The 13,564-nt window shown below is 28.7% G+C and overlaps 1 protein-coding gene across 1 annotated transcript in view; it reads left to right on the top strand.

The window, feature by feature from the left end:
• Window positions 1-13,564, top strand: part of LOC107442483 (diuretic hormone receptor) — a 167,894-nt gene that overhangs the window by 149,095 nt on the left and 5,235 nt on the right. Inside the window, exons 7-10 of the mRNA XM_087157248.1 lie at window positions 128-278; window positions 9,260-9,341; window positions 9,448-9,514; window positions 10,128-10,213. Coding sequence (XP_087013374.1) covers window positions 128-278; window positions 9,260-9,341; window positions 9,448-9,514; window positions 10,128-10,213 — 386 coding nt within the window. The remainder of the gene's footprint in view (window positions 1-127; window positions 279-9,259; window positions 9,342-9,447; window positions 9,515-10,127; window positions 10,214-13,564) is intronic.

Genomic DNA, 13,564 nt, shown 5'->3' with positions numbered 1-13,564 from the left:
TTTACGGCAGTGATAATTATTTCCATAAATATTTGTTTCTTTTTTTAATATTTTAAAATAAAATATATTAGCTTAAACTGTGTTTACCTTTACCTTTCTTTAAAACAGAAACCTTTCTTTAAAACAGATATCTTGCTTGTTGGTTATTGGTCTGACTTATTTAATGGTAACCAATTTCTTTTGGATGTTTGTGGAAGGACTTTATCTATACATACTAGCTGTGAAGACATTTTCCATTGAAGTAGTTAGAATTCATGTTTACTGTGTGATCGGTTGGGGTAAGTTATTTATATTTTTAATATGGAGAATTCGCCCTTTTACATTAATTTCTGTTCGCGAAATATGAAGCAACGGCGCCTATTATAAATGTTACGTGTCTTTGCAATATGTTGGTTACGTTTTTTTTTTTTTTTTTTGGTCGTATGCTTGTTTAGGCAGCGGGGTGTGGTTGTTCCTGTTTTTCCGTGGCGCCATCTATGGCCAGGAATTCGACTTCTGCCACGCCATTCACACAACCACAACCCGTTTATAGGGCGGGTCACATTCACACACAAAGGAGAAAAGACATAGAACACATAGAGAGAGAAAGAAAAATCCATGTCTTGCCCGGAGTTCGAACCCAGGACCTTTCTGATGCAAGGTCAGTTCCCTGCCTCCTACACAGCCCGGTCGGCATTGGTTACGTTATGCTGTCTATTAGTGAGAATATTTTCAGCAATGTGTTAGTTTGTTGATTCCTGTTTTAATTTAATTCGTGCAAATTTATAGTAATACAGGAATCAACAAACTAACGACCGGGCTCGAACCAGGGTCACCTCCATGAAAAGAAAATGAACTCAACCTAGGAGGAAAAAAAACTCTCGACTCACGCATTCCATTCTATTTTATTTTATAACCAACCTTGAACAGCTGACCCAATGTTGAGTTTACGACTATCAATGCCTTGTAATTTTGAACCCAGCACAGAACTCGTGCATTGGGACAGACTAGCCTAATTTAATCTAAATGATTAAGTCAAATGAGACTTTTTGATGCTACTAACCCATATTTGACTCATCATTATTTTATTTTATTTTGTAGCCATCGTTGAACAGCCGACCCTAATTTGAGTATACGACTACCAATAACTAGCTTAACCGATAACTCGAATACCGATACCGGACATACCGATAACTTGAAATGAGAGCTCGTACTTACTCAGCGAAGTAATTGAAACAAGGTAGGGATGGCTTGGCGACGAAAAGATGGCAACAAAGCAATGTCACAGGTCAAACAAGATCAACACACAGGGATTTGGGCTCTGGGACCCGACAAAATGGATGCACAAGTCTGGGCGCCGTGCGACTACCAATGTTCAACTCCATATCCTTGCAATTTTGAATCCAATCCAGAAGACAAGGAAACTCTTAGATGAAGTATTGGGAGAAATTTGCCTTCGTAAAGGACTTTTTGATGGAATTAACCAGAATTAGCGACATATGGAGAGGGAAAACAAGAAAACCTCCCATGGTTAGCCTGACGTCAAGGGGATTCCAACCCATAATCCGTCTAACACTGAGGATATTTTTATGTCATCACTGTGGTCAGTGCTAGCCGGGTGCGGAATTCGTGTCGATCAGCCATAGCTGGGATTATTCAAACCCAGTTCACCTCATTGGAAAGCGAATGCTATATCCCCTGAGCCACCAAGGTTCTAACTCTGTCAATAGATTAAATTAGCCTTATCGTTTCAGTAAAACTAACCCGCATTTTTGTTACATCAAGAGTATAACAACAAAACTCTTTCACTCCCAGACCAGCATTAACATTGTAGAGTTAAAAAAAACTTCAAAAAAAATTTTTATTAAATGCAAACAGTTTAGATTTAGTAAGTAAAAACTAACTTATGTATATTTCTATAATTATTTCAATAATTTAGAAATTATAGCGCAGAAAGCATCAAAAATACCGATAATAGATCGTTTCCGATAATAAAGTAAACTAGTAAGTTTGTAAAATAGGATGTACCAATGAAAAGTCTAGCAAACGATTCCTGATTTATCCAATAAGAAGTTTTTCCGAAAAGGAGCTAGTATCAATAAATAATGATATTTTAAGGAATGTGATTGCATTTGAAGAATAATCTTTATATTCACGTAGATAAAAATTGGTTTTCTATTATTCACGCTCGAAAAAACTTTTATCCTATCTGAATTGAAAAAGCACTTGTCAATTGAAATATTATCTGAATCCTGGAAAAATGACATATCACACGAAAAGAAAATACTGATTTTTATTAAATTCTAACAAACAAATCTGAAATTTTCTATTCTTGGGAAACAGGAAAAACTTGAAGAAAAAAAACTTCATATAATAAGCAAATTTAGAATGAAAGATTTATTTTGTGTTTCTTCTCCAAAAGCATTATTTTTTTTAATAATATTTAAACTAATACTTCGTATAAAAATGACATTCGTTAAATATAATTTATGCTGTATTTTAAACTAGTTAAAATTATGAAAAATATTTTTAATCGCGTATTTAGGTTTATTAAAGTTCATTATTTAAACTTAAAAAATTAAAAAGATTTGTAATCTTTTTTTTAATTAAAAACGCCCTTGTGAATTTAGATCTATAAATGGGATATGATATAAAAAGCAGATTCAGTATTTTATAGAATTCTAAATAAAAATCTCATGTTTCATATTTATAAGAACAGAAAAACTTGAAAAAACTTAATAATACGAATATTTGGGATGAAAAATATTTTATTTGTTTCTTATTTAAAATGTTTAGTTTCCTTCAATGTTTTTGATTAATATTTTAACTAATACTTCTCAAAAAAAATAACATTGGCTAAATATTTCTTCATTTAGTATTTTAAAAAAAGGTTACATTATCCATTAAAATATTCTTGAAAAAGAAACATTTATCATTTCTTATTAATCGGCTAATTCAGATTTATAAGAGTTTGTTTATTTCAACCTAAAAAAATTTTAATCTTTTCTAAATTGGTAATGCTCTTGGAAATGGAGATCAGTAAATGGAAAATCGTACAAAAAAAAAGAAGAGAATGCATTTCATAGAATTCTAAATTAAAAATGTCATATTTCATAGTCATATGAAATAGAACTTGAGAAACTTTTAAATAATAAGAATATTTAGAATGGAAAATATATGATTCGTGTCATTTTCAAAAACTTTAGTTTTTTTTAATGTTGTTTTGATGTTTAAACAATTCTTGTTACTAGAAATATATATATCAAATTTTTTAATATTTTAAGCATGTTAAGATTATGCATCAAACAGTTTAACATTTAAAAAAAATTTATTTAAATAAACAGTATGTTTACCAGGATAAAAACCTAATTTTCCTTCATATTTGGTAAACATTTTTGTTCCAAAAATTTTGTAAATTTTTCTGAATTAAATATATTTTTGTCAGAGTCATATTAAATTTCATGAAATGTGCATGTACATACATTTAATGTACATTTTTTTATGAAATGTAAATGTACATTTTATTGAATTTTAAACTACTGATCGGAAGATTTGTAATGTTAAAAAGAAGGAGGAATTACAAAATTATCAACAAAAAAATAAAACTTCAAGTAATAGGAATAATTGAAAAGTAAAATATTTGTTCATTATACTAAACATTACTGTATTATTTTACTTGTGCTTCTTTCATTCTGAAACTAATTTTTGTTATTGGAGTTATTTTGTTATTTGTAATATTTTTAATTGATATTTCAAAAGTGTTAAGATTATTCATCTAAAATGCTTTAAAGAAAAAATATTTATTATTTAAAATACGTGACGTCTAATAAAATTAGTTTCTTCCTTTAGTTTCTTAATTCACGCCAAAAACTGTGACTTTTCAAGAATTAAAAAATGCTATTGATGATTGAAATCTAGCGAAAAAATTAATCGCACGAAAAAAAAGGAAATTTTTCGTTGTGTAAATCTATAGAATATTAAATATTGAATACTAAAATCTAATCTATTGAATATTAAACAGTATTGATAGAACCCGAACGAATTTGAAAGAAAATGAAATAAAATTCTAAAAATATTTAGACTAGAGAGTATATTTTTTGCTAAATCTTCTATAACATTAATATTTCAATTATAATTGTTTTGATTTATATTTAACTGATTCCTGCTCTCTCAGAAATAAAGCTCTTACTTTGATGACCACGAGATCTTCTCACTTTGACGATTTCTCAACAATTACGAAATCGCCTCACTTTGATGATTCCTCTACAATTACAAAATCGTCTCACTTTGACGATTCCTCTACAATTACGAAAGCGTCTCTCTTTGATGATTCCTCTTCAATTACGAAATCGTCTCAGTCTGATGATTCCTCTACAATTACGAAATCGTGTGATTTTTTTTTACTTAGCACGAATTCTGAAATATTTCACGATATTGCATCCACACTTATGCAACCTCCATGCAATCTGAGATTTCTTCAGCATTTTTTTAACGGATTTTGAATTTGTTTACTCAGTAAGAATACAGAGATTAATCTACACTTCCTATGAAAGAGAATGCCTTTGCAAGGATCATTTTTGTAATCCGAACATAAACTGCGCAGTAACTAAAAATAAGGAAAATGTCACTATGTTCGGACTACTAGAAGATCCGATTTATCGTTTGTGGTAACACGTGCGAAGGTTTCTCTTCTAGGAGGTGTTTGGTTGTCTAACAAGAATTCTTGCTCTGTGTTGTTGGTTACGAGTAAGTACTCATTCACGCATACCCCTCTTTTTTATGCTGTATTTCTGAATCATCTGTGTAAATATGTATCAAGCATTAGATTTAAAGTTTTCCACAGAAACCGTATCCATAAACTAGTGAAGGAAACTTCCTAATTAGACGAAATGTTTGCAGGAAAACATCTAGTTAAAAACAAAGAAAATTTTGTGAATTTTAAGTGCTTTTTTTATGAAATAATAAATAAAAAGCAGCGAAAAACGGTAAATGAAAAGTAATTTTTTTTCGCACAAAAAGTTCTTTTCTAATTCTAACTTTCTTCTTTCAACACCTCTAATGCACTGAAGTCGGTGTGTAAGTAAAACACTATCTCAATTAATAAGCTTAAAATCAAGTTTAGCAAAACATTCACTTTATTATGCAAATATCAATGTGCTACACGGAAAAAAATATTTGTAAAATTACCATACAGGATGGGCAGACCATGCTGCGTAGGGTTCAGGGAACTGACCTTGCATCAGACAGGTTCTGTATGTTCCTTGATTCTGTGTACTATCTGAGCTTACTGTTGGAGCAACGTTGACCCACCGAATATAGTGCCCCTGAAAGAGTGGCAAACAAATCTACCCTTCAGATGCCTGTATGACGAAAGGTCATTCTCCAGGTAATCATTGGAAAAAAACATACAGAATGATAATGGTATTTTTGTAAAAAAAAATCATAATACTCGTTGATAAAACCAAAATATATGGTATTTAAATCATTCATTTGGTAATTTTTTCGATTATATGGTAACGGTTTGACGGAAATTCTGGTTTTCAAAACTATTGTTCTTATTACCACACTTTTTGTAAAATATACAAAGCTGTAAAGTAAATTTTACCGAATTTAACCTTCTTTAAGACGTACTCAAAGGTATCATGATAAAATTACCAAATTTTTTCACATTTGGGAAATTTTATCACATGTTATTGAACCATATTTAATGGTTAATTTTACCAAATTAATAACCGAGGAGCTTCGAAAACAATTACCGATCTTTTTCATGCTCCCATGGAACCAAACACATGGTAAATTTTACCATATTTTGGTACTTTTGAACACATTTTCTTTTCTCAGTATAAAGGAAGAAAAAAATCCTGAATTTAAATCGACAATGCCACTTTTTACCCCTTTTGATATATTGCGTTTTTCCTTATAACCACTTTTACTAGACTCCCATTCAAAAGGGAAATTTAAAAAAGATCAATAATATGCATTAGGGAACGCAAATTAATATTTTTGAGACAAATAAACACGAGTAAAATATTTTCATTTAATTTTTATTGATTAAGATTATTCATGAAATATTTTATATAAAATATTTATTAATAATTTAATCAGCTCTAGTATCGTAATCAGTAATAGTTTTAGAGTCGGTTTCTTAATAATCCATAAAAAAAAATTTATTTTTTCGGAACTGAAAATATTTTATAGATGAAATCGGAATAAGAAAAAAAGCATATAAAATAAATCAGCAAATCCTTTCATTTATTGAGTCTTAAAGTAATAAAGTTTATTTTTCTATTGCTACGAAACAGTAAGGCCTTTTAAAATCTGTATAAATAATAATTGCACTAAACGAATCATATGTTTTTTTTTCCCTTTTCAACAACTTTTTTTTAATGAGACATATTTTAATTAATGCTAAAGCTAGTTTATGATACAATTTAGCCCTTTTTATTTAGTATTTTAAACAAATGAATCTTATCCCTCGAGGCATTTTACATAAAACATATTTGTTATTTCGCATAAAATTTTACCCTTACTTACAAATGAACCAATGTTTATTTCCTTAAATTAATTTGTATTAGAAATTCAAATAAGAGTTATACGTTATTTAAACTAAACTAGTGATTTCGAGTGATCGTTAACCAAATAATATTATTAGATTAGACAAAATTTAATTGTTAAAGTAGTAAAAAATTTATAAATAAGTAAATAAAAAAATTTCAAATTAATTCAATCAAAACTTTTGACTTTAAAAATGTTTTTCTTTTATTTAAAACAATAAAAATACCCTTAATCCTTTTAAATGATGACAGATTTTTATAAACGTTATTAATTTAAATCTAATTATCTTGTTTTTTATCTATATTTTTGTCTTTAATATTTAATTAAAGCATTATATCATTAGAAAAAAATTATTTTAAAAAAAAATTAAGATTAAATAGTTGAATTTCAAAAGGCAAAAATTTCAAAAATAATTTTAAAAAATTTAGATGGTCATTCTGAATCATTTTTTATTTAGGTTTAATTTGCTTAGTCAAATCATTCTCAGAATAAAAATAATTTTGATTAATTCTCGCCCCGCTAACGTAAAATGTTTTAACAATATTATTTTAACTTTTTTAAGTTTATAAAAAAAGATTATATTTCTTACAAAAATAGAATAAAAACCTTGATAATAAAACAGTTTTTTATGAACTTAATTCAATTAGAAAAAACATTATTATCTAAAACAATTTTCTTATTTTTCGCTTAAAACGAAACCTTATTTTATTAAATTTATAATTAGTAACTTCTTATTCCTTTTTAGCTTTCTTTTCATTTTCAGAGAACATTCAGTTTAATTTTTACTACTTTTTATTTCATCTAAAAAATTTAAATGCTGAATAAAATCTATTCTAAATTAACCTGAAATTCATTAGACTTAACAAATAGGACAATTCAGCTCAGTGGTTACTAACTCAGAGAAAAAGTAGGTTTACCTTTAGTTTACTAAAGGTTACTAAAGCTAGGTAGGTAGCATCATAAGGTTTGCGAGATGCATAGTAGCCAGAAAGGACATCGTACCCAGCTTGAGGCACTTCCCTATTATAAATTGGCTATTCGTATGCACCACCGACATTTTTATTTGTCTAAAAAGTTTTAACTTTATGTTTTCAAATAATTATTTTATTTATAACTTTATAAGTGTCGTTGAACTGCCGACGCAATTTTGAGTTTGTGACTATCAATTTTCAACTGCGTTGCCTTGTAATTTTGAACCCAATCCAGGAGACAAAGGAACTCCTGGATCAAGTATTGAGTGAAAATTGCCTACGTGGAAAACTTTTTGATAGAACTAGCCCGCGTTTGCGTTATACGGAGAGTAAAACCTCTATAACCTCCCAAGTTTACCCTGGCGGCAAGATGACTTTAACCCATAATTCGTCTACCACCATGGAGGATATGTTAAGCCAAAACTTTGGTCTGTGCGAGCTGGGTGTAGAATTCGTATCGAATAGCTTTGGCGGTTATTCGAACCCGGGTCACCTCATTGAGAGGCGAGTGCTCTTTCTCCACGACCCTACCACTGCTCTACTCCATCCCCTCGCCACCACAGATCTAAAAATTATTATTGAGAACTGCATTCTCCAAAATTGCATAGGCTCCTGTTGGTCAAGTAGCATTTGACCAAAGAGTAAGAGTTTGCAATAATGAGATAACAATTTTCTATCTTTTGTAATTAATCGCCTATTTTTGATATTCATTTCATCTCATGATTTTTCTCGAAATGTGAACTCACAAATATTTGACTAAACTGCTTTTTCCCTCATATATCATTTCAGTACATTTGAGAGCGCTCCGACGTTTTTTAATCGAGTTTTTAAATCATGTGCACTGTATGACGGGATAGTGCCCTTGACCATCAGGTTTCCAGGGTTTGAATTCTAATAAAGATGGCTAACTCATTGCTCATACTCCTTTTATTTTAAGTTATATTTCCAATTCATTGAGAAAAACGATATGTAGCATTAAACCTAGTGCTTTGATTAAATTTGTATCCTCAACATAAATTACTTCCATTTGATAAAATGTTCATTTGGAAGAAAATTTCTTAAATTTTGTGTCGTTATTTTTTTACAGTTGTGATACCAAATTGAACCACATTATCGTATAAATTAAATATTTTAAAATTTGATTTAACATTTTATTAATGTTGAAGAAAATTTGTTGTGTATTATAATTAAATGTACCGATTTTATGGCTTAAATTTGATTAGATTTTTCTCGGAGTAAATCTTCTAGCTCTCAGTTGTTCACTTCGATTATTTTTACAAGAGTTTAAAAATGGAATATAGATTTTCATTCAGATCGTCATTCTATTATGACCAAAATATTCTGTTTTCCAACGCTTGCATTAAATGAGTAGAAAAATATTTTATGAAATAAACAACTGCAAAACACTCTTATTTATGAGTATGTAAATTTTCCAGTATTTAAGTAAACTCAAAAAAAATTGTTTCGAAAAAAAAATATTTTTAGCACATAGTTTTAATAAAAACATGGTAAAACTTTTCCCTTTTTAAAAGCAAAAACTATTTTTAATACAATTTCAGATGAAAATAAGTATTTATTCAGGTGTTAATAATTACTTGACAAAGTCAGTAATTTGCAATTAGTGAATCCAAAAACAAAACTTTTAAGAAAAAAGGAACCTTAATTTTCTTTTTGTTATAAGCAATAGTTTATAGTTAAACTATGCAATAATAGAGAAAAATCAATAACTTTAATGGGTCTTTAATTTTTTACAGGAATTCCGGGAATAATTGTCGGCTCTTGGGCTTCCGTTAAAGTTTATTTTGCCCATCTTTCAAAAGACCCTTTAGCAGATGGGTAAGAAGAACATAATTTATGCCTTATTCTGGAATTCAATTTTTTATACTTTCATTTATTTACTTTTTCCCGTATTCTCTTAATTGTTGTGATTAATTACTTGCAGATGTGTTTGGCAAACTAAGGACAGCACGGATTACATATTCATTTGCCCAGTCATTGTTGTTCTTGTGGTAAGTGTAAATTCTGATATGTTAGAAGTTTAAAGAATATTTTGACCAAACATTAATGAAAGAAAAACATGTTCAACCTTTAAAAAATTCTAGCTATGGTATTTACACCTTAATTAGTGATCATTATGACTCTTGGACTTTCTAACAATGTAAGATTCTTGAACTATTTTGTTAAAAAACTAACCAAATAAGGTTGTGTTAGCTAGATTTGCGCACATACAAAATTTTAGGAACTTTCTCGGCATAAAGGAATTGGAATTTGATTATCTTTTGCAAAAAAAAACTTCTAACAAGAAATATTTAAAGTAAAATATTTTGTTTGCTAATAAGAAATTTTATAATTATTAAAAATATTCTGAATGATAATACAATTTTCATTTGATAATGTATAAATCGCATGATAATGTAAATATCGTATTATTGTGCAGTAGTGCAAAAAAAATCAATGTAAGCGACAAAAAATTCAAAATTGAGATTTTTTATATTTTTTCATTTCTGCATGATAAGTTTAAGGTATAATTTCCTTGTTTAGGTTTAGCACAACAGAATAAGTTTTTTTTTTCTATTTCATTATCAGATATTGTATAAACAGAATGATGCATTTTTATTGCAGGTGAACATATTTTTTATGTGTAAGATTATGTGGGTTTTGATGACCAAGCTTCGTATTGCTACAACAGCAGAATCGAAACAATACAGGTAAGCCTAGATTCCTACAGCTCTTTGAAAATTCCAACAGTGGTGGCTGAATCACGAATACGCCCAGGCATATTTCCAAATCACGCATATTTCAAAATAATTTGTAACATTAAGATACGTAATAAGGTGCCCAACTAAAAATAAACTGCAAAAAATTTATTAAAAAAATGGCAGTTCGAAAACTATGGTGATTTGGATGACTCCGTTACTAAATTGTTTAGGTGGAAAAACAGCAAAGCTTCAGAAGTTTGTAAACTGCAATATTTTACTACAGTACCAACCTCAAAAAGTTACTTTTCAAGTGTTTTTGTGTAAAAGCAATTTTTAAGACAAAAATTAATAAATAAAAAATGAGTTAATAAAAATAAAATTAGTAATAAATGTTTGAAGAGCTAATTTTTTAAAAGCAATTAAATTGTGCAAAAATCTTACTTAAAATTTTTTGATACTTTTATTGAATTACAAAATAATTACAATTATGTAAAATATGTACTTTATACATATTTTTTATAAATATCGATAGTTTACGTTATCTCCGATCGATATATATGTTTAGAATCCCTATATAAATCTAAAAATTATAATGAGAAATAAATTTATAATACAGAAAAAACAAACAAAGACGTTATAAAAGGTTGAAGAATTGCTGGAAAGACTTTCATCTTTACAACAACATAAAATAACTGTATTTTTTTCTGAAACAATGACTGTATATTAAAACTTCAAATTTACAATATTTAATATATCTACAGAATTAAAATTTCTAGAGTCGTTGTTTTTTTTAAATTTATGAATTTAAAGGGACTTAACATTATAGTAATTTTATAGGCAATAGCTGAAAACTTTTTTTAAATAAATTACTGAGATATTACCTAACATTTTAAAATAACTTAAATATTTTTGCAGTTAAGATTTCACTACAGATAATCTGCAATATGAATGTAGAATAACTTATACTTCAACTCTGTAGAATATTAATATTCATATTAATTATCATATTCATATTAATTTCTCATATTTCATATTAATTATCTCTAAAAACTAATCTGGAGTCATCATCACAAAATGTTTTAATTTTTGATACACATTCCATTTTTGCTACCACTATTAAAATTTTCCGAGACCCGTAAGTATCCTGTAAATGTTTTAACAAATTATCGAATTCTGTTATATTTCATTAAAAACAATCATTCTGACACATAATCTAGAAAATTAAACATTTTCAAAAATTAAAAATATTTTGTTAAATAAAAGATACAATTTTAATTATTAATTAATAAAATATGCTAACTAATTATTTCTCAACCACACTTACTTCTCATTTTTTAACCCACAACTTTTTTGTAATGGGCAAAGTCTTTGCATGTGGACACCCTTTAATGACTGTTACAATGGTACACTGAAACGAGTATTGGTTTTAATGGTTATTTCACCATATTTGATTTTATACGTTGTTTTTAACGAATTTCAATATTATAACAAGGAATTACACTCGTAATTCCATGCATCTCATACGTAACTTTTTTGTAATGTGCAAAGGCTTTGCAAGGACATACTTCATGCATAGTCGTTGCATGGGCATCAAACATCAATATTTTGCAATTGATTATTTTTCAAATACGCATAATTATAATAAAAAGTTTACTTATTTTTCCAATTATTTTTCTTAACGACTAATTTCAAGTATTTCATTATTGTATTAATAAAAATATATAGCTTAAAAACTTTAAAATACAAAGAAAGGAAAATTATCAAAATGGTTTTTGTATGAATACACTTTAATAATTGTTCAATTTTTACTTTATTTCATTCATTTGTTATTTCATTCATTCATTCTAAAACATCTGTTTTCTGTAAAATGGGCTCTTGCAGCTGAAGTCTGACGTGGTAATAATGCTTCCAGGATTTTAAATGTGGTAAAAGTCATTAACAGAAATTTCTGGGATTTAGTATGTAAATGGCATCTAATATTCTTTCATTCCAGAAGCAATTGCATCGACGTTAAATCTAAAACAAAATACATTTACTTGATTGCATTGAGTAAGCAAACTAAAGATTCTAAAATTTAGAAAAGAGAAAGGTTTTACAAATATAATTTAAGCAAATCTAAAAGTTTTGCTTTTAAATTGTACTCGACGAAAAATTAAATCATTTTAAAGAAAAATGTGTTATTTGCATAATATTTCTAAACGTGTAATTTCAATTTAGTGACCAGTTTCATGGAGGTTAAAGGCATGTGTCAAAGGAAATGTGAAAACAAAAGCATCGGAGTTTTTCTTGTTATGTTTAATTCACTTAAACAATGTATGATCCAAATAATTAATGGTAGTAATATACTAAAAAAAATCATCATATGAACGTTTCTTATTCTAAAAGTGCTCGTGTGTGAGGTCAAAAATGCAACAGCTACAGCAGCGGTACCTTTCATAGTTATATAAGAAGGAAAGTGTCTTGCATTGCAAGATATGTTCAACATGATTAACATGAAAGCATTTAAAGTGAATGAAAAGTCGTGTGAAAGATGCATGCGACTAAAACTGGATGCGCAGTTCTTGAATGCTGTTTTCTTGAAATAGGGAAAATTAAAGCGATGCGACTTGTAGCGTCAGTGCAGCACTTTGAGTGACGAAATTGCCCAATCATCTCCTGACATTAAAGTCGATTCTACTGCTGGTTGTTCTATTCTGGATGTTCTAATGCTCAGTTTTTGGGGTTCTGCTGTTATGTTCTTGATTTTTTGCTGTTCAGTTCACTATTTCAAATTCACTATAAACTGTCTCACTTAAACTCGTTAATCAGATACTCGCAATTGCGAAGTCTTCTTTTCATTTCCATTTATAACTAGAAATGGTTAAGTAATTTTGACATCGACAGGAAGACAGTCACCACTCTCATCAGACTAAGAACAAAACATCATACAGACAAGAAAATCTCTGCAGATGGGACTAGAAAATATCAAAACTGTGGCAACTGTCTTAATGTGGAACTCACACCATATCATGTTTTTATCTACCCTGCAGCCGCTGCAGGCCCTCACCTCTTAAACTACTCCACAGAAGAGGATTTGTATTCACTTTAATGCCAAAGAGATAGCAAAGACTATTCAAGCACACCATGAGATATGATTCAATACGACACCAACCAACCAACCAACTAGAAATGATGGCGCTACTATCGCCGTTGTGTTACGGACGTTATTATACGAGTTCACTATTCGTTCTTATAACTCTTATATATTTTTTATTCAGCTGTTTAAGTTCTTATCTTCTGTTAATTAATTAAATTTTCATTATTAAATCGGTATTATTAATTGAATATAATTAATTAAATAATTAATTATTTTCAATTGTA

This window comes from Parasteatoda tepidariorum, chromosome 2 (genome assembly GCF_982258835.1).
Source record: "Parasteatoda tepidariorum strain Cologne lab strain chromosome 2, Ptep-v5.0, whole genome shotgun sequence".
Taxonomy (NCBI): Eukaryota; Metazoa; Arthropoda; class Arachnida; order Araneae; family Theridiidae; genus Parasteatoda; species Parasteatoda tepidariorum.
The sequence above is the reverse complement of the archived record's forward strand: the minus strand, read 5'-3'. Positions and strand labels throughout refer to the sequence as shown.